At 30.1% G+C, this 22,599-nt stretch overlaps 3 protein-coding genes across 3 annotated transcripts in view; 1 reads left to right on the forward strand and 2 right to left on the reverse strand.

The window, feature by feature from the left end:
• LOC115885862 (protein scabrous) overlaps positions 1 to 10,645 on the forward strand; it is a 45,964-nt gene extending 35,319 nt beyond the window's left edge. The window contains exons 3-4 of the mRNA XM_030904884.1: positions 4,068 to 4,790; positions 9,233 to 10,645. Coding sequence (XP_030760744.1) covers positions 4,068 to 4,790; positions 9,233 to 9,934 — 1,425 coding nt within the window. The 3' untranslated portion in view covers positions 9,935 to 10,645. The remainder of the gene's footprint in view (positions 1 to 4,067; positions 4,791 to 9,232) is intronic.
• The window catches only part of LOC115885864 (methyltransferase-like protein 22), a 118,965-nt gene extending 97,982 nt beyond the window's left edge, over positions 1 to 20,983 (reverse strand). Inside the window, exon 1 of the mRNA XM_030904888.1 lies at positions 20,794 to 20,983. Within this exon, the coding sequence (XP_030760748.1) occupies positions 20,794 to 20,820 (27 nt within the window). The 5' untranslated portion in view covers positions 20,821 to 20,983. The remainder of the gene's footprint in view (positions 1 to 20,793) is intronic.
• LOC115885863 (UDP-sugar transporter UST74c) lies at positions 19,068 to 20,564 on the reverse strand. Its single transcript, XM_030904886.1, has one exon. It carries the CDS (start codon positions 20,369 to 20,371, stop codon positions 19,373 to 19,375), a length of 999 nt encoding a protein of 332 aa, XP_030760746.1. The 5' UTR covers positions 20,372 to 20,564; the 3' UTR covers positions 19,068 to 19,372.
• Positions 20,984 to 22,599: the final 1,616 nt, after the last annotated feature.

A 22,599-nucleotide genomic window follows, 5' to 3' on the forward strand; every position in this document is an offset into this window, starting at 1 on the left:
ACTACTACTAATGCTACGACTGATCCGCGAGCAATGCCCATACCACTAAAGTCGCTACTAATGCCAAATTGTGCTATACTGCTAATGGCACTAATGCGATCGCTTTGTACACAACAATGCCAACGCGGTTTACACCTCGCATTAGTATATCACTTTGAATAAGAAGACTAAGGAAGGAGCATAATGCTATCCATGTACTCATGCATGGTGGGCGGAAAAAGCACCATAAAAGCACTCTAGGGTGGGGATCCTTGACAGTTCTGTTTGACGATTCATTTGACACATTTGAATTTGATTTGAAATTTTTTGGATTTGTCAGTCTTTACGGAGCTTATTTTATGTTATTTATTATTTATTCTACTACTGATAGTTGTATAAAGGTAGAAGATCTAGATGAAAATTGTGGCAGAACTTAAATTAACAGTGACACTATCGCGATTTATTGAAAAAGACTCTAAAATAGTTGGTTGTGTAGCGTGCGGTAGATCTCGGCAAAAATTGAGTGAAATAATTGAACAACTTTTCGCTAGTAAGTGACTATATAATATACATACGTGTAGTAAACCGATCATTTATGAAATTCACTTAAATTAACTAAATTATATATTTTTCTTGCATTTTAGCTTTTATTTATTACTTGTCAAAGATTAGATGTCAAAGAATTTAGATACGTTAATTTGACTTACCTGCTTCAGTAGCGGATGTTTGTGTTAATAAATACTTATTATAACATCTATTTTTATTAGAACGAAATTTTTATTTATTTTAACATATGTTTATAACAATTTTAATAACTACCAACATTTATTCACAACGTAAAATAAAACAACAAATTATTGAGTCTACCCCACGTCTACCCTACATCATAGTTTTACATTTTTTAAATAAAATTAGAACGACACTGATAAACCGGAATTTAAGTCGGCCATATTTGAGGCCCATCGCGGTGTACCTAAGATTTTTGATATGCTCCTTCCTTAGTCTTCTTATTCAAAGGTATATCACTGATTCGCAAATTAGAGGAAACCAAGAATGTTTTTCTCATTTTATCAGCAAAGTCGCAAAAAGTCGCAGTATTTTATTTTACTGTATGAAAGCCCAATGTTTACTAAGTAAAACAATATGCTGAATTCTTCGAAATGCGCAACTAAATCTCTAAGTATAATAAAAATGTCACAAATTTAATCAAATTTTCTGAACGCCTAACTTTTAGTTGCAAAAAAAATCGTTAGTATAGAGAATATCAAAATAAATAATACGTTTTTGTAGAATACATACCTGCAGCTTGCTGAGCCATTTTCAATCAAAACAATAATATAAACGTAAAAAGAGCACAAGAACAACAACAATTTATAATTTTAAACATAAAATTTAGCCATTTACCTCTTATCTGTGAGAAGTAACAACTTTGACGTTTCGTTGAAACAAATGAATGCAACTAAACACACCCATAGCAACGCCATTCATGGCAGAGATGATTTAACTTATTATTTATCTTATTTTGGGAAATCTTAAACACATTTGCTTTTTCGAATTTCGATCACCTTTTTCATGCTAATACCCCACCGTGAGACGTTTTAATTTTAACGCATTCCTAAGAACATGGTATTGAGCTTGTGTTAATTTCAAATCCGTAAATACAGGCAGACCTTCATCAAGAGAAAAATTGCCGAATTGAATATTGGTGTTATTCATTGCATTTTTGAACGCAGTGCCTTTCTCTCTCTCGATAGAGTATCAGTTAAGATTTCAACGATTACAAGAGCATCCTTACTCCCAATAGCCCTAAAGCTCATAGTAGTTGCAAACCCAATTCTTTTTTTTTTAATTCTTTTCTATTAACGCTCTTTTATTTAACGCTAACGAGTCTTTGTTTAGTTTTTATACTAGCCGATTGAAATGAAACTTTTGAGGGTTTAAAAAACTTTAACTCCCTGTGACTAATAAAATAGCTTCTAGCTACGATTTATTATATTTGCGAAACTTGTTTAAGGAACAGCAACTTTTTTCCACTTTCGATATTAAACAATGAAAAATAATCGCAGCTGGGTCTTAACACCTTTCCTTTCATCGACACTAAGGGAGTTGAGATCCAATAATTGCATCACGACATCCGACAAAACGGCCAGACTAGCCTTTTATGTTGGTTTTAAAACATCTTTTTTCTTGATCTACTTCTAATACACATTTTGTAAAAATTGAATGACGTATGACGGGTGTCCCAGGCTGAGCCTGCGTTAGAAGTTTCTAGAGAACTACAATATCTAAATACGAGATTTTGTGCATATCATTGTTTCACAATGAGATCTATCGATTAAAAATATTTTCAATATGGCGGCACTTTCGGAAGTACCAGAAGTTGACAGAAACTTTCTTATTTTAAATGGGTGACCCCATTTTTTATTACATGCTTAAGTTTTCTGTAAAATTTTATGAATGTTGATATTAAACACTCTATACCTAACGTTAACCGTTTTGAGAAAAAAAACAGATTTATAATTTTTGGAAAAAAAAAACTGCCTGCCAAAAATATGTATATAGCCTAAACGTCCAATTTAGTGATATCTATGTCAAAAATTAAATTGTCCGAATGTCATATAATAATGGCCGCAGCTGTCATGGAATTGGGCGATTAAAAAAATATCATAAATCATTTTTTTTTCAAATGGAAACCCACTTTTTTTATTTCACTCGTGAAAAGGCTTTTGTTACTTTCTTTTTTAAAATTTGTTACTTTTTGACTATACATGTTCCTGTACCTAAAATAAATCGTTTTTAAGTTATTTAAGATTTAGCTTTAAAGCGTATATTTTTCTTGATTTTAATCAGTAGCCTATGACAGTATATTATCGATCATCATTTCCAAGCTAATTTTGCGCTGTTTTTTTTTCGATCATACGCTATATTATTAAAATATCAACTATTAGATATCACTAAAGAACGAAAATACGAGATATATTTATATAAATACACTTTTAAAACTTTTAAGCAGCAGTAGTTTGTCTGACTGTTTGACACTTAATGTGAAAGGAAGCTTGATAAAATCAAGAAAAATATACGTTTTCAAACTAAATCTTAAATAACCTAAAAACGATTTATTTTAGGTATAGGAATATGTCTAGTTAAAACGTAACGAATTGGAAAACCTTTTCACTAGTGAAATAAAAAAAGTGGGTTTCCATTTGAAAAAATATATATATGATAATTTTTTAATTGCTCAATTCCATGACAGCTACCGCCATTATTAGATATATGATATTTGAACAATTTAATTTTTGAAATAGATGTCTGTTATAAAATCAAGAAATTTGACTTTTAGGCTGTACAAATTTTTTTGACAGGTAGTTTTTTTTTGTCAAAAAATTTTAAATATTTTTTTCTTAAAAATGCTTCCAGGGAAATACCGCGACAAAACATCGCGATTTTGTAAGTCCTCCAAGATCCGAGGGGCCCCTTCGCTGTCTCAGGCCCGTGGCCCCCGTTATTCTAAAGACTTGACTGCTCATCATAAGCTAGAATACAAGTTATGCTGTGCATTGGTTGTAATTTAAAATGTTTATTCAGTAAAAATAAATTAATGAAACCATTGAAAAATAACTTAAAAAGCTAAAATAAATAAATTCAGTCTCAAAATATATAAAAAATAATAATTATTCGATATTTTAAACAAAGAAAATTACCTCTTGATTTCATTTCCTAAATAGAAAATGTCATTGACAATTACTGGGGCCTGATAATTGATAATTAAGCAAATATCTGCTTCCATTTATACTGTTTATAGTTGGCGTATACGCATGGTTTGCATACTCCACCTACAAACTGCTTTATAACTACTGAACACATATTGGCCTTGTTTGCCAGTTGAATAAAAAATTACTTATTAAGATTCGGAGGCCCCCTAAAAGACGGGGCCCGGGGCGGACCGCCCTTTCCGCCCCCCCCCTTAATCCGCCATTGCCTGAATTTATATATTAAAAATTGAAGTAAAACTTTTACAAACAACTGTGGCCAGTAATAAACATTTTTTATATTCTCTATGCTAAACAGAACCTTTTTTTTTGTTTCAGATGCAAAGCCTTCAGGCGGAATGGAACAACAACTGGAAAGCCATCCAAGACATAGAACTTCAATTACCTGTTTCCAACGATACACATTCCCGTCATCAGAGAATTCTACGTAAACACTTACTCCGTTTGGAAAGAGTCACGAGACTTCTACACAAAGAAAACATCTCACTGAAGAACAGACTGATCAAGGTTGAGAAAGGAATGAGCCTAAAAGAAAACACTGACAGTTTTGACAGAATCAACGGAAACGATATCCAAAACTACATAGAAACCAATCAGATTCAACCTCTGTATGACGATAGGAAAGAGATTCTTTGCAAACGATTTACCAACTTAAGCGAACAACAGATCATCAATACCAAGTCAATAGCAAATTTAACTAAACAAATGATCAACTTCGACAAGCTACACATGTCAATGCTGGAGCTGTTGGAGAACGTGGAAACTTTGGAGAACAAAGTGGACAAGGCTTTCCCAGAATTCCGTATCGAGATTTCGAAGGTTGAAAATCAGGCGATCCAAGTCTCTTCTGACATATCTTTGTTGAAAGAAGATAGGAACAACATTAGAGATTCTATGAAAGCTATTAGTTTTTCTGTGTCGAAATTGCAAGAAGGCGAGGCTGAGAAAAACGAAAGAATTGGAAAGATGGAAGAACATTTGAAAGTTATGGAAAAGAGCGCAGTGGTGCAGAATTCCAGACTGCATGACCATATTCTAAAGGTAATTTTATATCTCCACTTTTTTTATATGATATACCGGGTATTTAATACACATTTATTTTAATTTTGTTTTTTACATACGACATGGACTATTGTAGCTAAACGATTAGATTTTTTAGGTTAGTTGGAGGACTATTAGAACTACAATTTAAAAATAATTTTGCAAGATTTTTTAAACGGAACACCCTGTATATTATTCTATGTTTAGATTCTACGATTGAAATAAACTTAAATTTGATTAGGGCTTATCACACTTAAACGTTACCGTTTTTAAATTATTTTCAAGTTTGTGAAATTGCAATAAAAAAATTAAGGCTTCTCTCAACAGATGATTAAGACTCAAAACAGTTTTAATCATCTGCTGATGATGCTAATATGGTTAGCGAAAAGCGCATCCAGTGTAAACGTAGTGTTTTGGTGTATTGTGGTGAATTAGTGTTTTATTTTGCCCAAATATTAAAAAACTTAATTTTGTATGTGTATTAGTGTAAATTTTATTTATTTTTTTACTGCTTAATTATGAATGCTTCATTATAGCAACAGAGACGTTCATTTTTATAACTTAGTATTATATTGATTTCTGAGTTAAATCCACATTTATTCAGAATAATTTATTAATTAAAACAATTAAGTAGGTATGTGGCTAACTAATTTTTGGGCGGAAATAATGGTGGTATATTTAATCGGTATACTCTTTTACAAATATTTAAATACTTTTCTTTTTGTAAACAAATGGGCTTGCAATATTATTATTTTTACTTCCTGTACATTTTGTACATATGTAAAGTGTAAAAAAATCTAAAATGTCAATATTCCATGGGTACAGTGATAAATAAGGTCTAAATTATAAGAAAATGCATTTTCTACGAAAACTTGAAGAGATAAAATAGTATATCCAATTTGATAGACAATTAAATTGTGCATCTGATTCATTTAAAACATACAGGGTGTTCTATTTAAATTAAACAATTTATTGCCGTTTAAAGCTAGTAATTATTTAATATACATTTTTGGAAACTCTATATAACGTAGTATAATTTTTATTATTGTAAAATCTAATAATCTTCAGTATAAATATTTAGTATTAAAACCTTTAATACCCTTGGAGAAATGAAGCCTTAATTTTTTTTCTGCAATTTCACAAAATTGAAAATATTTAAAAAAACGGTAAGGTTTAAGCGTGATAAACCTTAATCGAATTTACCTTTATTTCAATCGTAGAGTCTAAAAATAGAATAATATACAGGGTGTTCCATTTAAAAAAATACAACTAGGTACAATATTTTTTACTTATTTGGAACACTCTGTATTTTGTAAAATTATTTTTAAATTGCAGCTCTAATAGTCCTTCGAACCCATAACTTACAATTTGTAAAAATCTAATCGTTTAGTTACAATACTCTGTGTCGTATGTTGTGAACAACCCTGTATATGGCGTCAAGAAATTTAATACCATATTTTTTGTTTTACTTTTTATACTAGCCCTGATCACATTGATCAATGCATGCGACAGAGAAAAATATAAATGACCGGTTGACAGACAGAGAGACAAAATAAAAAGTGGCATACAGTATTGCCAGTTTTTACGTTTGTAGGCAAATAAGATTAAAAGAAAAAAATAAACTATTTTAAAAACTTTCATGTATACTATTGAAATGACGATGGTATATCTAAGCTAAATATAATCTATTAAAGCTGTAGTAAAATGAAGTAACCTAATTCAATACAATACAATATCCGGCAATACCGCATAGACGAAATGTATCAACCCAACTTTTATCTCTTTTTAATATATTTGATTTTAAATTGAACTGTCGACATCACTGTCTTACACCTTAAAATCCAGATCACGCAGTTTCGATGACCAGATCGCTACAAGACTCTATTTCTAGTACTTTACTTACTTTTAAACTAGTTCCACTTTTTGTAGGACTGTTACGGTTAAAGGCCGCTGTCCGGTTAATGTCAACATTAACAGGTTAATGTTAATGTCGACATTAGTTAATGCTAATGTTAATGTTTGGTTTTGTTTTTGGTTGTTTTGTTGTGTGTTATTTCGAGATTAACTGGGTAATGTCGATATTAGCCGAATATCGGACCTTAACCGTAACAGAACTAAGGAAATCAAATTTAAAATAAGCATTAAAATAACATTAAAACAAATATCCAGTGCCTGGTTAAAACATAGTCCAGTAGATAGATATAGCATAATCTTTTGAAACATATCACCACCAGAACATTCACTGATCTAAAATTAGGTTACAATTATACAATATCTATTTTTCAAATCTTATCTTTTACAGATAAACCACGTCTCATTTTAACTCGTAACAATTATCAAAGACTCGACGTTTTCTTCTCATATCCGACATATTTTACGTTATAATTACTTAATATGCATTAAAAGATATTTATAAAATGTTGTTTAAACTGTATTGCGCCCATTTTTGGTGATATTATCTACCTGCATATTTCTAAAGCATGTTTAAAATAAAACAAGAAATATTAATTATTAAATAATTCATCAAAATACTAAAGCTAAAAATACCCAATTTTGATCTATAAGAGATTATAGAACTATAGTTCATATCAAATAAACTTTTAGTCACGTGATTAAGCTTGACCGACACAGCGTTGCCTACATTTACATATTTTCTTTTAATTAAAATATTTTAGGAAACAAAAATTAATTAATTATAAATATAGGGTGTCCGGAAATTAATGCAACAAAATTTGGTCATAGATTCTTGAAAGAAAAATAGGCGACCCGTATTTTTTATTTTTGGCCAGTGGTCCCCCTTTTCGGATTTACAGCCCAAAGTCTAAAGTTGTTTGTAACCTAAATGTAGTAGAATAAAATTTCATATGAATCTCGATCTGCATTCAATCACATTTTGTCATTTTTCTCGAAAACTGTGCGTTTTACGAAAAAATTCCAAGCGACAAAAACATTTCTAAATTCAATGGGCTTTCTAACGAGCTAATAATTTTTAAAAAATTTAAACACGTGACCGAAGTTTTGGGGCTCCAAAGCCAAGGGGGCCCACGAAAAAGTATCTCAAGAGGCTCCTTCGGCAAAAAGCATATCACTATCTGATTCCGCATGCCAGATGCCTCATGCCAGATTCCGCATGCCCTGTGTACCAAATTTAGTGATTTTCGTCTAACAGGGCCCTGAGATATTAAAAAAAAATATATTTTTAGGGGCGAAATTCAGGTGGCTGTAAATCCGAAAAGGGGGGGCCACTGGCAAAAAATAAAAAATACGGGTCACCTATTTTTTTTTTCAAGAATCTATGACCAAATTTTGTTGCATTAATTTCCGGACACCCTGTATAAACAGTTATTATTTACATCAAAAAAGCTCACCTTCTTAAGAGCGCTTAAAGGACATAAAGGGCCATTACTACCGCTTTCACAATCAATTGTTTATATTCTAATAAAGTTGCGATGAGTTTTTTACGGCTATTAAGCTATCTTTTACACTTCGCATTAAAAGAGGTTCTAAAAAGAACAATGTTCGACTGCAAGGTCTGCTAGTAAACATTATTAAGCTTAAAGTAGCCCAGCACAATTCATTTAAACCAAAAACTGGTAATACAAAACTAAAGTGTCAAAACGAATGACAATTTCAGGAAATAAATAAATAAATGTGGCAACTTGATATTTTTTACAGCAGGGCTATCACCTGAATCCCCAGCGGAACATTTAAATTCCAGTGAGACAGCCCGGCGCCGAATATGTCCATGGTTGCCAACAATGAATTTAAAAATCGCGCCTTCGTAGACAAATAGAGAAAATAGATAATATAATAATAATAATAATAAATAGAGAAGTGATTATATTATATATTTATATATTATATATATTATATTATCAATATTTGGATTTTGGTGTCATTAATCAAGGTTTTAGGTAGAATTATTATTAGCGTGTGTCATAAATATGTTCAAACTACTCAACTTTTTTTCAAAACATTCTATAGTAAATCATTCAATTTAGAAAACGCTTTTGCCTTTACATATTTTTTTCTACATAAAGTACTTGACAAAAAATAATAATAAAAATTTATTCGAAATAAAATTAAATTCTAGACAAAAGTAACTTTTCAAAAAAACCTAATACAACCTTTGCATAACATTATCTGGGGAGATAATATTTGACATTTTCAAAATTTACCGCCGAGGGACATTCCTATATTAGCTCAAAAAATCGATTACTTGTATTTGTGAGTCATCACAAACGAGGCAATTATAGGTATTTTTCATCATTCATTAAAAAAATTCTAATTATTTTTCGATAATCGGATGATGACTTTGACGATTATTTTTTTAATCGAATTATGAACGATTTTTAACTGAATTAATTAATCCATCACTAATTACAATAGTATAACATTCCCTTACAATAAACAATCAACTAATGTTTCTTCCTCTATTTCAGGATGAATCGTCCTCAATCAACCTCAACGCCACCAAATCCACCATCCACCTCGTCGAGGAACTCAAGAGCTTCGAGAGCGAGTACAAGAGCATCGTGAACAAGCTCCCCAGGCACTGCGGCTCGGTTGACGGTCCCAAAGGCATCTACCTCATCTCCCCAGGCGACGGTGAACCCATCCTGGCCCACTGCGAGGACGGCTGGACCACCATCCAGAAACGCTACGATGGCAGCGTCAATTTCAACAGAAACTGGAACGAATACAGTAACGGTTTTGGTAGCTCAACCGGTGAACACTGGCTGGGAAACAGAAACCTACATCAGCTCACCAAAGACAACTGTACATCGCTGCAGATCAACATGAAGGACATCTATGGAAAATACTGGCAAGCCTCGTACGACCATTTCACCGTCGCGGACTTCAGAGAAGGTTTCAGGTTGGTCGTTTCCCATTACCATGGTAACGCTAGCGATGCCATGGACTACCAGAACAAGATGGAGTTTTCCACTGTAGATAATGATAGAGATATCTCCAACACGCATTGTGCCAGTAATTACGAAGGTGGCTGGTGGTTTTCGCATTGCCAACATGCTAATTTGAACGGAAGGTATAATTTAGGATTAACGTGGTTCGACAGTTCAAGGAACGAATGGATTGCTGTGGCACAAAGCGAGATGAAAGTTAAAAGGAGAAACGTTTGTTAAGATTTGTTTTGAGTGGGAAAATGAATAACAGTTATGAGGAGTTACCTAAAAGTTCATTCGAAGAATGGCAGTTATATTAAGAAGAATGGATGGTTATTGAAAAACTTCATATAGATCAAATGATCTAGATTGATGAAAATTTTCAAATAAGTGTAAGATTATCGTTACTTGGAAATTGAATATCATTTTGAGTTCATTGTTACTCTAATAGGTATTTTATATTATATCTCTGATGTTTTGTTTCTATACGATTTTAGTCATAGATAAGAATGACTTGTTTCAATTCGAGAAGGAACTCTAGATAGATCAAGCGATGGCTTACAAAGCACTACAGGGTGACCCAGTGTTTTTTGCTTATGACTGACCCATTTTTTATAAAAAACTGCTGGTAATAGTATCACACATTTAAAAAACATACAGGGTGATTCAAACATATTTTTCACTGAAATTGCATGTTTTAAATAACATTTTAAAAACAGAAAATTAGCAGACTAGCGTCGATTTTTGATATACTAAATGAAATTTACGTTCTTTATTCGTATAATACAGGATGTTCCATTTAAATTAGTGGATTAAAATATATCCAGTATTGACTCACCCTGTATAAATCATAGAACCTAGTATATTTTTACACAGTTTAATACCGGGTGCGTCTCAAAAGTGGCTCACCCATATAACTTTTTTATTTTTTCAGATATAACGAGATTTGGTATGTTAGTATATGACATAAATTAGGATTGATTGACGTATTCAATTGTTTTTGGTCACTTCTTTTTTTCACCGGAAATTACTACAACCTTTGATTTTTAAATGGCACCCTCGGTATATTTTTACTTTATTCGACAGAAAATTAAGTCAACTTTTTACATTTTTGCTCAAAAATAAATTGTATTTTAAATTTCAATCCTGAGTGCCATGGCTGTGTTAAAAACACTAATTTTTAATCAAGGAGCCTTGGAAAAACAGATTTGATCGTCTAAAGTTTTTCGCGTCTTGTTCTGGCCGGTTAAAAGATGCCCAAATCGTATTTTTAATCATATCTCAATTTTTTCAAATGGAATAAGGGTGGCTCATTAGCTTATTTGGAAAAAGATTTTTTTACGAATAATTTGGTACCACAGACTTGGTATTTCGAGTCAAATTGTTGTTATGAACCGCGCGTTACAATTTCAAATAAACCATATGCGAAAATGTCGCAAAAGTTGACATATGATATGTCATTTTACTCAGAGTGTCATTTTCTATCGAATAAAGTAAAAACATACCGAGGGTGTCATTTAAAAGTAAAAGTTGTAGTCATTTCCGGTGAAACAGGACGTGATCAAAAACAATTGAATACCTCAATCAATCCTAATTTATGTCATATACTAACATACCAAATCTCGTTTTTTTATCTGAGAAAATAAAAAAGTTATAGGTTTGAGCCACTTTTGAGACGCACCTGGTATATCTCAATTAAACTAAACAGAAAACAGGGTTTAACGACTTTTTCACATATACTTTCATTTCAACTAAATATTGTTGATAATCTGTATAAGAGTAAAACTTTTTAGTACATACAAGCTGATTTGAACTAATATTATTTTAATATCAGCTGGTGCTGAACAGTTGTACGGATAACTTAAAACAACTATGTATTGCCTTGGGCTAGAAAAAGACTGTAAGCCATTATTCAAAACAAAATAATTTATATTAACATAATTTTTTGTTTAGAAACAGCAATCTCATATGTAAAGTCTATCCAGCGAAAGAAACAACTATTTTGACAGAAAAAATTATCTACTATTGAATTAAAATGACAGACCACAACTGTCACCATCATACATTATCTCGCTAGACAGACTATAGTTAATTTAAACACGTGCTATTAATAATAGCAACATTTAGAAATATAAGATAGTCATTAGGTATAGTCTCGCTAACAAAGTCATGTTTGTGTTAAGACATTACAAATGTCTGTTACCTAGTATGCTTTTATTCTTAATTTTAAGTCGTTTTGTGTACTTTTTTAGAGAACTTCATAGAACTATATCAAGTAAGAAATTCATTTCATATTTCCTTCATTTTGGAGTTTAAAATGTTTCTTTGTTCGCTAATCTCCAGTTATATTGCTATATCTTTTGAATGGACTTTAGTTACTTTGATATTGTTCTCATTTTTATCACAGAAGTCCAAAGAATAGCTTTTAGAAGCCCACGTTCATTATAGTATAGCTATAATATAATAAAAATAGCTTAAAAGTGAGTTTGTGCACCGTAAACTTACAACTAAATAATGGTTTCCTGTATCTAAATCTAAGTTGTTGCCATTATGCTATTTCTAGATTTTATTAAGCTTATTGTTTCAATTCGTCAGAGACTTATCTCTCCATTTGAGATTGTCTACTATATCTGTCCTTATTTTATCGCCAGTATATACCAAAGATATGCTAGTTCACGTTATTTAATTGTTAAGGAGCACCTAATATTTTACTCGTATAAGTTAAGCCTTTTAAGTTAATCAAAATATATTTAAGTAATTTATTCGTATGTATAGTGGTTATTGTATTATAGATTGAATAAGTAATCGATGTTGCCAGAATTGCCATATCCTCCTGTATATAGACTAATCGTCGTTTTGTGTAAATAGGTCGATTTTTTGTACCAGCGATATATATTTTTTTTATAATAAAAATTATATAGAAAAATTATGTGTTATATTTTCCCAAACAATGAAAAAAAAACAATTCTTTTCGAAGGCTTCTTGATTAAAAATTAATGAATTAACACAGCCATGGCACTCTAGATTGAAATTTAAAATACGATGTTTTTTTTAAGCGAATATGTGATAAGTTGATATATGATATGTCATTCTATTCAGAGTGTCAATATTCTATCGAGTAATGTAAAAAAAATAACGAGGGTACCATTTAAAAATCAAAAGTTGTAGTCGTTTCAGTTGAAATAGGAAGTGACCGAAAAGAATTGAATAGGTACGTCAATCAATCCTAATTTCAAATTCAAATTCCATTCAATTTTTTTATTAGACCCCATTAAGTTTTACAGATTAATAATTGTGCTAGAGTGGTGCGACCCCAAAAACAAAATAAAAATAAATTAAATTATTAAAATAAACAGAAATTAGATTAAAAAAAGGGAAAATATAACTTTATCAGGGATGAGCGGAGATAAGCTGAGAGGCATAACGAAACAGTGTAAAATTCGGAACAGCAACCAATGACGGGCATATCAGAAGATCAAGAACCTCGGAAATCAGTCAAAGAAACTATAATTTTTACGAATTAAGTAAATGATTATTAATTTGTTTTTTATAATCTGTAAAGGATTGAAATTTAAAGTTATTAGAAATATTATTCCACAAATGTGGCACTATGAAACTGAAAGATTTTTGGAAGTTAGCTGTTCGGTGTTGAGGAATTTTAAAATAATGCCTAGTCGAAGGAGCATGGTCAACGTAGTGAAATAATGAGAACAGATAGGGAGGCTGCTCTGTACTTAAAATTCGATAAGTGAATGTCATTAAATTAAATTGTCGTCTGTTAGTCGTGGATAAAATAGATAATTTTTTAAGATGTGGTGTTATATGATCTCTAAAAGGAATGTTAAAAGAAAACCGTAAACACGAGTTTTGAAGTATTTGGATTTTTCTAGAGAATCTAACCACGTTTATAGATGTACCATAAACAACATCGCCGTAAACAAATAAAGATAAAATAAGTGCCTCACATAATATTGATACTTAGTGTTTGATGGTATATATTTCTTAAGAGACGAAACATTCTTCAAACGTATATAAGCAGCCTTTAATTTAGTAGTTATATATGCCTGAAAAGAAAGCTTCCCGTCAAAATAGACTCCAAGATTTTTAGTCTCTGTAACAGTGGGTATCACAACATTATCTATATGGATATTCATGTTACTAGTCGAATTTGTAATTTTGTTTATATCACTATCAAATACTATAACACAAGATTTACCGGCATTTAATTTCAAATTATGATCCAGTGCATATTTATTAATTTTATTCAGATCGTCGTTAAAATTTAACTGAAATTGTGCCAAATTATTAATATACATTTTGCAATAAATTTGAGAATCTGCTGCAATTTAGAAAACTGTACTTCCTTATCCATGTCAGCTACATATAACGAAAATAAAAATGGCCCTAGAATAGATCCCCGAGGAACCCCAGAAATCATAGGAATATAACTAGATTGTTTTAAACTTCCCCGTTTCATGACAACTGACAACACAATGTGATCTATATTTTAAAACGTTTTTTTAACAATTCTAAAGAACCGTCTGAAAATCCAAAATACTGAAATTTTGCTAGGAGCAATGAATTGTCTAGAGTATCAAATGCTTTACTAAAGTCTATCAGCTAAGACAAGTGGTAGTGCTGTAGTTCTTACAAAAAGTAGATTGGCATTCAGGTATTAGTTTATTTGAATCTACAAATGAAACAATTTGATTATGTAGATGTTTTTCTATAATTTTAGAAATTGCTGGCAAAATACTCACGGGTCTTAGATCGTTATTATTTAAAGGTTTGGACATTTTACAGAGAGGTGATATAATAGCTTTTTTAGGGATTTCGGGATAGACACTGTTTAAAATAGAAGTATTAATTATATTTTTTATTACCGCTTTACCACAGTAAGGCATGCACAGCTTTAGTGCTTTAATTGATAAATTATCTTCACCGACAGCATTACACCGAAAAAATTTAATGAATTTAATATTTGATGTAACGATACCTCATCAATAGTTTGAAATTTAGAACATTATTCCCTATTATTCTAATTTATCTCATGTACCAACATACCAAATCTCGTGTTTTATCTGCAAATATAAAAAAGTTGTAGAGGGTGAGCCACTTTTGAGACGCACCCGGTATAGGGTGACCCAAAATCACCTCGATTTATTTCAAAAACCGCTCTATATCTGCCAATAATGTACCTACTATACTATAACTCTTTAAAATAAAACACAAACACTTTCAAAACATTTTTATTGTAATTATTTATTTTCATATTAACTACGCTTCTTTTTTGGTACGCTATTCAAATTTTAGGAACACCATATTTACACAACAATATTATAAATAACTGTCTTAAATATAATTATATATAATCTTTATATAAATTAGTTCTTAAAAACATAATTAAAATAAAAGCTAAGTCTAGATACAGACAAATATTTACAGATCGATATTTTAAAAATTAAATGGCCCATTATCAAAATTAGTTATCTATGTCATTAGGCACAGAACATATAGAAAAATGCTTACTTATTTATATAATTTATAATTATACAGAAATAACGGACATATCAACAATATAAAATGGCTGCACGTACACTCATATGCACGAAAAATGGGCACCTTAAAATTTTGATGATTTTTTAAGCAATTTGTAGCTAAATTATTTGACCTTTTAGTATCTCTTTCTAAATCAAAAATGAAAGTTTCCATCTGTCAATTATACGAGGGAAAACAAAATGTTGATATTTTGGTGAAAGTTTGAAACACCCTGTGGAATATGCTAACAAAGCAAGGAATTTAAAAACCATTTTATCATCTAGGTACGTCTTTTCTCGACAGATTCTTTTTTGATTCATCTCGATAGCTTTATTTTTGTTGGAGATATTCGTTTTTGAATAAGACAATAACGATTTACAGCAATTTTAGCATTGATTTTGGGTCCTCAAAACCTCTTGGACTTAAAACCATATCTGCTAGATAATTCCATAACAGACAATAATATAATTTTTCATGATAGTGACATTACATAAATCATGAACACTATTCTATAGGTCTGTTGACTAGGAGCAAAAGCAAAGGCATGGTTTTAATTTAAAAAAATACGAAAAAATGCTAGTGTCTCAATCAAAAGCGAAAATCTCAAAAAAAATAAAGCTATTAAGATGAATCAAAAAACAAACTATCGAGAAAAGATATACCTAAATAATAAAATAATTTTTAAATTCGTTGCTTTGTTAACGTACTCGACAGGATCTATCAAACTTTCACCAAAATATCAACACTTTGTTTTCCCTCGTATAATTGACAGATGGCAACTTTCATTTTTAATTTAGAAAGACACATTAAAAAGGCAAATAATTTAGCTACAAATTACTTAAAAAATCATCAAAACCGGTCCACTAGAACACAATACAGGGTGCTACAAATTCGAGGTACGAGCATTAGTATCTAGGTAACCGTAATAGATACGAACATAGTTAAATTGGGACAAAGTTGCGCTTTTGGATGTTCACCAAGACGTCATCAAAAAAGTTTTAAAAATTTCAAAGAAAATTTCAAAGTTTCTTGTAAAAAAATGATTTTTTTTAAAATGCAGTATATTTTTTGCTGTCGTTACTTTTTAGAAAATCAAAAAAATAATTGCACATTCTCATAGCCACTTTATTAGGGCTATCTGATAGTATTTTTAGATTTTCATATTAGCTGATAATTTGTGAGATACAGAGGTCAACTTAATTTTTTAAAATACAGACCTGCATTTTTTATTTCCGATTTTGAAAGAACTCGGTCTCCTGAGTACAATGATATGCTACACTTATTTTTTTTTGTTTTGACATTTGGACACGATTTATTTAAACTAATTTCAAGTCCGGCTCTGTTTTTTTTAATATTTAATCTATTGATCGTTACAATATTGATTATCATTCAAAATTAACAATGACGTGGGGTAAAAGATTAATATACCAAAATAATTAATATAAATATAATATAATAAGTATAAACAATCAAATCATTTTCCCGGAAGATGGACTGGAACAATGGTAGAGCAGTATAATGTCCAGCGAGGTTCCTGGACCTTTCGCCAAAGGATTACATTACTTGACGTCATTTGTAAAAGTAAAAGCAATTCATCTCAAAATTTACAATAAAGAGTACAAAATGCGTTCGGAAGTATAAGAAGAAAATTTAAAGAGCTATAAATAAAATTAAAAGAAGAATAAATTTGTGCAATAGGGAGGGTGGTAACCCTTTCGAACATGTAGAACATTAGAAACGATTAATATTATGCATATTATCAGATCGCACACAGATTTCAAATTCACAATAAAAAAAGTTAAAAATAATATCTTTAAATTGCTGACGAGGATATTATTTATTTCAATTCAATTGGCTCGATTTTCCATATATTCAATGATAATTAGCGCTGATTAATATTGTTGCGAAGAATATAATCAGATTAAATGATTTAAAAACCAGAGTCGGACTTGTAATTATTTTAAATGATAATTAAATAGTTTTGTTGTGTTGTTAAGGTACCCAAAACAAAAAATTATAAAGTGTGGCATATCATTGTACTCAGGAAACCGAGTTCTTTCAAACTCTGAAATAAAAAATGCAGGTCCGTATATAAAAAAATTAAGTTGGCCTCTGTATCTCACAAATTATCAGCTAATTTGAAAATCTAAAAATACTATCAGATAACCCTAATAAAGTGGCTATGAGAACCTGCAATTAGTTTTTTGATTTTCTAAAAAGTAACGACAGGAAAAAATAAAATTTATATTCAAAAAAATCCGTTTTTTCCAAAAAACTCAGCAATCCTTGAAATTTTTAAACCTTTTTTGATGGCATCTTGGTGAACATCACAAAGCGCAACTTTGCTCCAATTTAACCATCTTCGTATCTCTTACGGTTACCGAGATACCAATGCTCGTACCTCGAATTAGTAGCACCCTGTATATAAATGTTTAAAATACATGACAATTTTAAGGTGCCCGTTTTTCGTGCCGGTGATTGTATATAGGAGATTGGCTTATGTATTTTGTAAATTTATTTTATAAACCAAAAAATACAAAGAATAATAAATTTTCGAGCTTCAAAGTAACTTATGAAAATTCGTAGACAAATGGGGGTAATACAAAGTTTTTCAAGAAACCAGTATCAGGTTTTTATACTGATATTTCATCATCTAAACACACAGTAAAATATTTTGAAACACTCCATATAATAACAGTAATAAATTCCTAGTACATGAACACTAGGAACAGAGTACGATAATGGAAATAATTCTGAGAATCTCAACAATGTTTTCAAAATAGAAACATATCAACAAAATGTCCTGTATTGCAATTATTGCTATAGATAAAAAACATATTATCAATACATACCTATGCATGAATATACCTATTAAATATTAGCTACTACTTCGTTTCTTTATTTAACATAAGTAAACAACTCTGACATTGCACTTATAGATTTTGTTGATACATTTTTATAAATAATCACGCATGAAATTAAGTTTTAGCCACATTCAATGTGTCTAATTAAGTAATAAAAATTCTTAAAATAAAATAATAGTTAATTTTACAATTTGTATAATCAATATTTATTCACTTTTATATTTAGAGGATGATCTTCAAGGTTTTTCTATTATTTAATATTAAATATATTCTAGGATAACAAAACGACTTATTAAGGTCGTAGAAATAAAGAATTTAATTTAAAAAGCATTCAATTAATTTAAAGCTAATCACGTTTCATTTCTACAGGGTGATCACAAGTTAAATATCTTGGCACAAAAAAGTTTTACTGTTAAGGATATTTAATACACGTTTGATAAACTCTCCTTGAATAGATTGAATTATTAGGTATTAATAAAAAAAATTAAGAAAAAAGGTAAAAACCCTCGGTGAAACTTTTTAATTACAATAATTTGTAAACTTTTAAAAGAGTTTTAAAATTAGTCTTTAAAAAAATCTAAATAAAAATGAAACTTCTACACCCTGTATCTCCGAAACGAAGCGTTTTAGGACATAAGGTTATACAAACTTTTTTATTTATTTTTATGTGCAGAATATGCTGCCAAAGTTTCCGGAATACATTTCGGACCACCCTGTATATCTTTTAATATTTCTTAATATTAAACCCTTAGTTTCCCAAAATACAATTTAAAAATTATTTCATTCTATGTTGCTAAATACTCTACCTAGAAATTTGTAAACTAAAATGTGAATACACTGTCTGGTAAATTTTAACACCATGTAGAGCAAAATTTAGAACTACTTAGTATTCATATTTGATTTATTTTTTAGTGTTGAATCTTATTTTCAACTACTAAGAGTTGAACTCCCTACTATACATTGAATTTATATACATATTATCAAACATCTTTATTTCCTATAAATTATAGCACCACAATTGAACAAAACAGTATTGCACACATATTTGTCACTTTTGACAAAAAATATTACCTCCTTTTTTATACTTTTAACTAATTTTAACTATAATATACTGTCTTAAAGCACATTTACACATTTCATATACAATCTCTTTGCTTACCCTGTATCTCAACTAAACAATATCAGTTAATAATCCAGTCACTGTAACATTAACTCAAATTTCTAAAAAACTAAAACAAATATCACCCATTGTCTTGTATGTTTAAAAAACCTTATACTATACTATCCCACTGGATTTTTCATTTGTCAGTGGAGCATAATTACCCCCTTTTGGTGGTTCCTTCTTCTTAAATGTCACGTAGGTATACAACAAACTTCCCACTACACTAATATTTAATCCTATAAAATTGAGCCACGAAAATATATAGTCTCCTCCAATGAACATACCTAAATAGGTAACACAAATGTTCTTTAGACAACCTATAATGGTTGTAGTCAATGCTGAATTATATAAAGTACACAGAATCACACTATACATTAATACGAAACCCATTACGCATGAGAGGAAAAACTGAAATAAGAAAAGAGGGTCTTCCCATCGATTGTAGTTGTATGCTAGCTCTAAACCACCAGTATAAAACGATAAAAATATTGCCGGAACGATCATGAACAAAGAATTGTAGAACATCAGTCCGTATTTGCCTAAATCCTTAGAATCCAGCTTCTTTTTAGTATACACGCCGTTTATAGCCGTAAAAAAGTCATTAATCAAGACAAAAATATATCCTTGAAGGTTAAAAGCTAAGTCATTACTTGCTGCTAAGACGGCTCCGATGACCATCATGTAAACACAAAACTGTACACTAAAACTCGGCCTTACTCCTAATACATACAGCTCCAGGATCATTGTCATAAGTATTGAAAACCTCCTTAATGCTGTGAACATCGGTAGTGACAATTCTTTGGTTCCTCCCAGTCCAAAAATCATATTTCCAATGTAAATGAGGGGTAGAGGAAATATTTTTTTAGCTGTGTTAAGGTCGAAGCTTGGAAACGATACTATTCTTAGTTTTTTTCCAATAAACAAAACTAGTATAGTTGCCACCATTTGTCCGATGCCCAAAACTTCAAACGATGGAAATCCATAACTGGTAAGGACAGTCTTATTCACGACGGTTATCATGAAAGAAGCTACTGCGTAAAACAGGGCAGAACCGATCTTCTTCCAAAACAGCGAGTTTTCATTTGGATCTTCTTGATTAGCTTCAACAGTCATGTTTATTTTTTTATTTTTAGTTGATGATGACTAATTATCACTTAGATACACTATAATGAACGTTTAACATGATGTTATTCGCCAACAACCCGGTACGTACTGAATGATAAGGTTAAATACCTCGATAAAATTAATAATAGGCTTAAAAAAGATTATTATTATTTAAACATTAGACAAAACGTCAACAGTTCAATTTGTGAAGGTTATGACAGAAAATATTGGTTATATAACTAGGGACATCTGTACATTGTAGGTTGAACTGATTTGAAAACAAAATGATATCTTTAAAAAGGAAACAAAAATACTATTTTTAAACTATGTATATTTTAAGCCCTAAGATAAAACGTTTTCAAGTCCTACTCGCAAGGAAAAAACAACATATTTTGTCGCTAACCATAATACAATAAAAGAGCAGTACTCACTGTTTCTGATATTTCATTGTCCGACATCTCTGAATAAATTGCCGTAGACGCCTTCACTTTGCCACTATTTTTCACTCAAACTAGGTAAATGCATTACGAACAAAATATTTAACAAAGTGAGCTATTTTGTAATTGTAAAATGTATTTTGTAAATTGTAAATAAACAATAAACAAAACTCAAATTTTGACAATGACAGATGACTGAACAACAGCTGACAGCTGATTGCAGAAATCTGTTATATCAATATAGAATTTTAAATACTTTTTAGATATTTTGTATTATAATTTAAATATTATGCCCATTTCGCTTTAATTATATGTTTGATAGTATTTATATCGTTAATTGATTTCTAGAATCAAATTCAGTAATATTTTGTAACGATAACCTGAGTATACTTTTCGTGTCCTTTTCCTATTGCGTAATAGATGGCGCCACATGTATTTTAAATTAATTAAAATTCTGTTATAAAGTATGTCCTGTAATTTTCAATATAATTACAATTAATAAATTACAATTATTAATTGTAATTATATTGAAACTGAACTAACTGTTAACTAAGATAAAAGTCTCTTCCACAATATATTGTATAGAAATAGAAGGAAATTATATTTATATAATATTTATATAACATTTTATATAATATTTATATAATATTTATATAATATTTATATAATATTTATATAACATTTATATAATATTTATATAATATTTATAATTTAATGTTATATTGTACAAAAAATACACGTGGATGCGATATTTTGAGATAAAATTTGATGGTTTCCTTCTGATATACAATGATTAATGATGGAATCATATATTATTAAAAAAAAATAGTTGGGTCTTTATTCAAACCACACAATATTTTTTTGAAATAAAATCCGAAAATTATGGTGGTATAATTTTATTAGTCATAATTATTTATTATATTATTTTAGAATTTTTTAGTCTTTCATTCTAAAAAAAAAAAAAAAATTCTATTATATTATAGCCCAAGAGCCGCAGCCGGCATTTTTTTAAACGTCGCAAATAATATACTAAGTAATACCTTGTAAGTTACAGGGTGTTTCAAAAAACATGTGTCATCTCTCGTGGGGAGAGTCCTGACGTAAAAATTTATTTTTCATATCAACATAGATCCAATTTTGCTTTGTTTTGAAGTTACAGGGTGTTAAAGTTTTAATATTTTTGCGATTTATCATAATTTTCTTCCCAGTAACTTTTAGCGTTTCGAATACAATTTTGATGGTAAAAGTTACTATAAATGCGACATATTTTAAAGCTTAAAAAGAGTTGACATATTCACCAGGGACGTGCATAATATGGGTTATTACTGGAATATTTTTCTAAAAAAGCATGTACGCCACTGACTTTTTTTTCTCTTGTTAGTGAAATTGTGCAAGTAGTTTAATGCCGATTAAAAGTTGACTCTAGATATTTTGCCGATTTCGACCTCCTTGATGAGATAAACGTAATTTTATTAATTTGCCTTGATCCGAAAGTCTAATAGCAACCTTTAAAAAAATTAATGTAATTAACTTGCGAAAGTACTCATTGATTCCTCGTCAAAAAATATGAAAAAAAGTTCCTATAAACATGGGTATGGAAATGCATAGTTTTAGAGCTACAGGATGTTAAAACTTTCTAAAATTAAGTATTTTGTAATTATTCTAATTACCATTGTTTTTTTATTTGAAATTGCTGTAGGTTGGACTATATAATAGTAATAATAACTAATAGTACCTAATAATATTTAATAATAAAAAAGTGATTTATAAAATTGCGTTTATCTCATCAAAGGGACCGAA

The sequence above is a fragment of the Sitophilus oryzae genome, unplaced genomic scaffold (genome assembly GCF_002938485.1).
Source record: "Sitophilus oryzae breed Bouriz unplaced genomic scaffold, Soryzae_2.0 scaffold_465_pilon_pilon, whole genome shotgun sequence".
In the NCBI taxonomy this organism is placed as follows: domain Eukaryota; kingdom Metazoa; phylum Arthropoda; class Insecta; order Coleoptera; family Curculionidae; genus Sitophilus; species Sitophilus oryzae.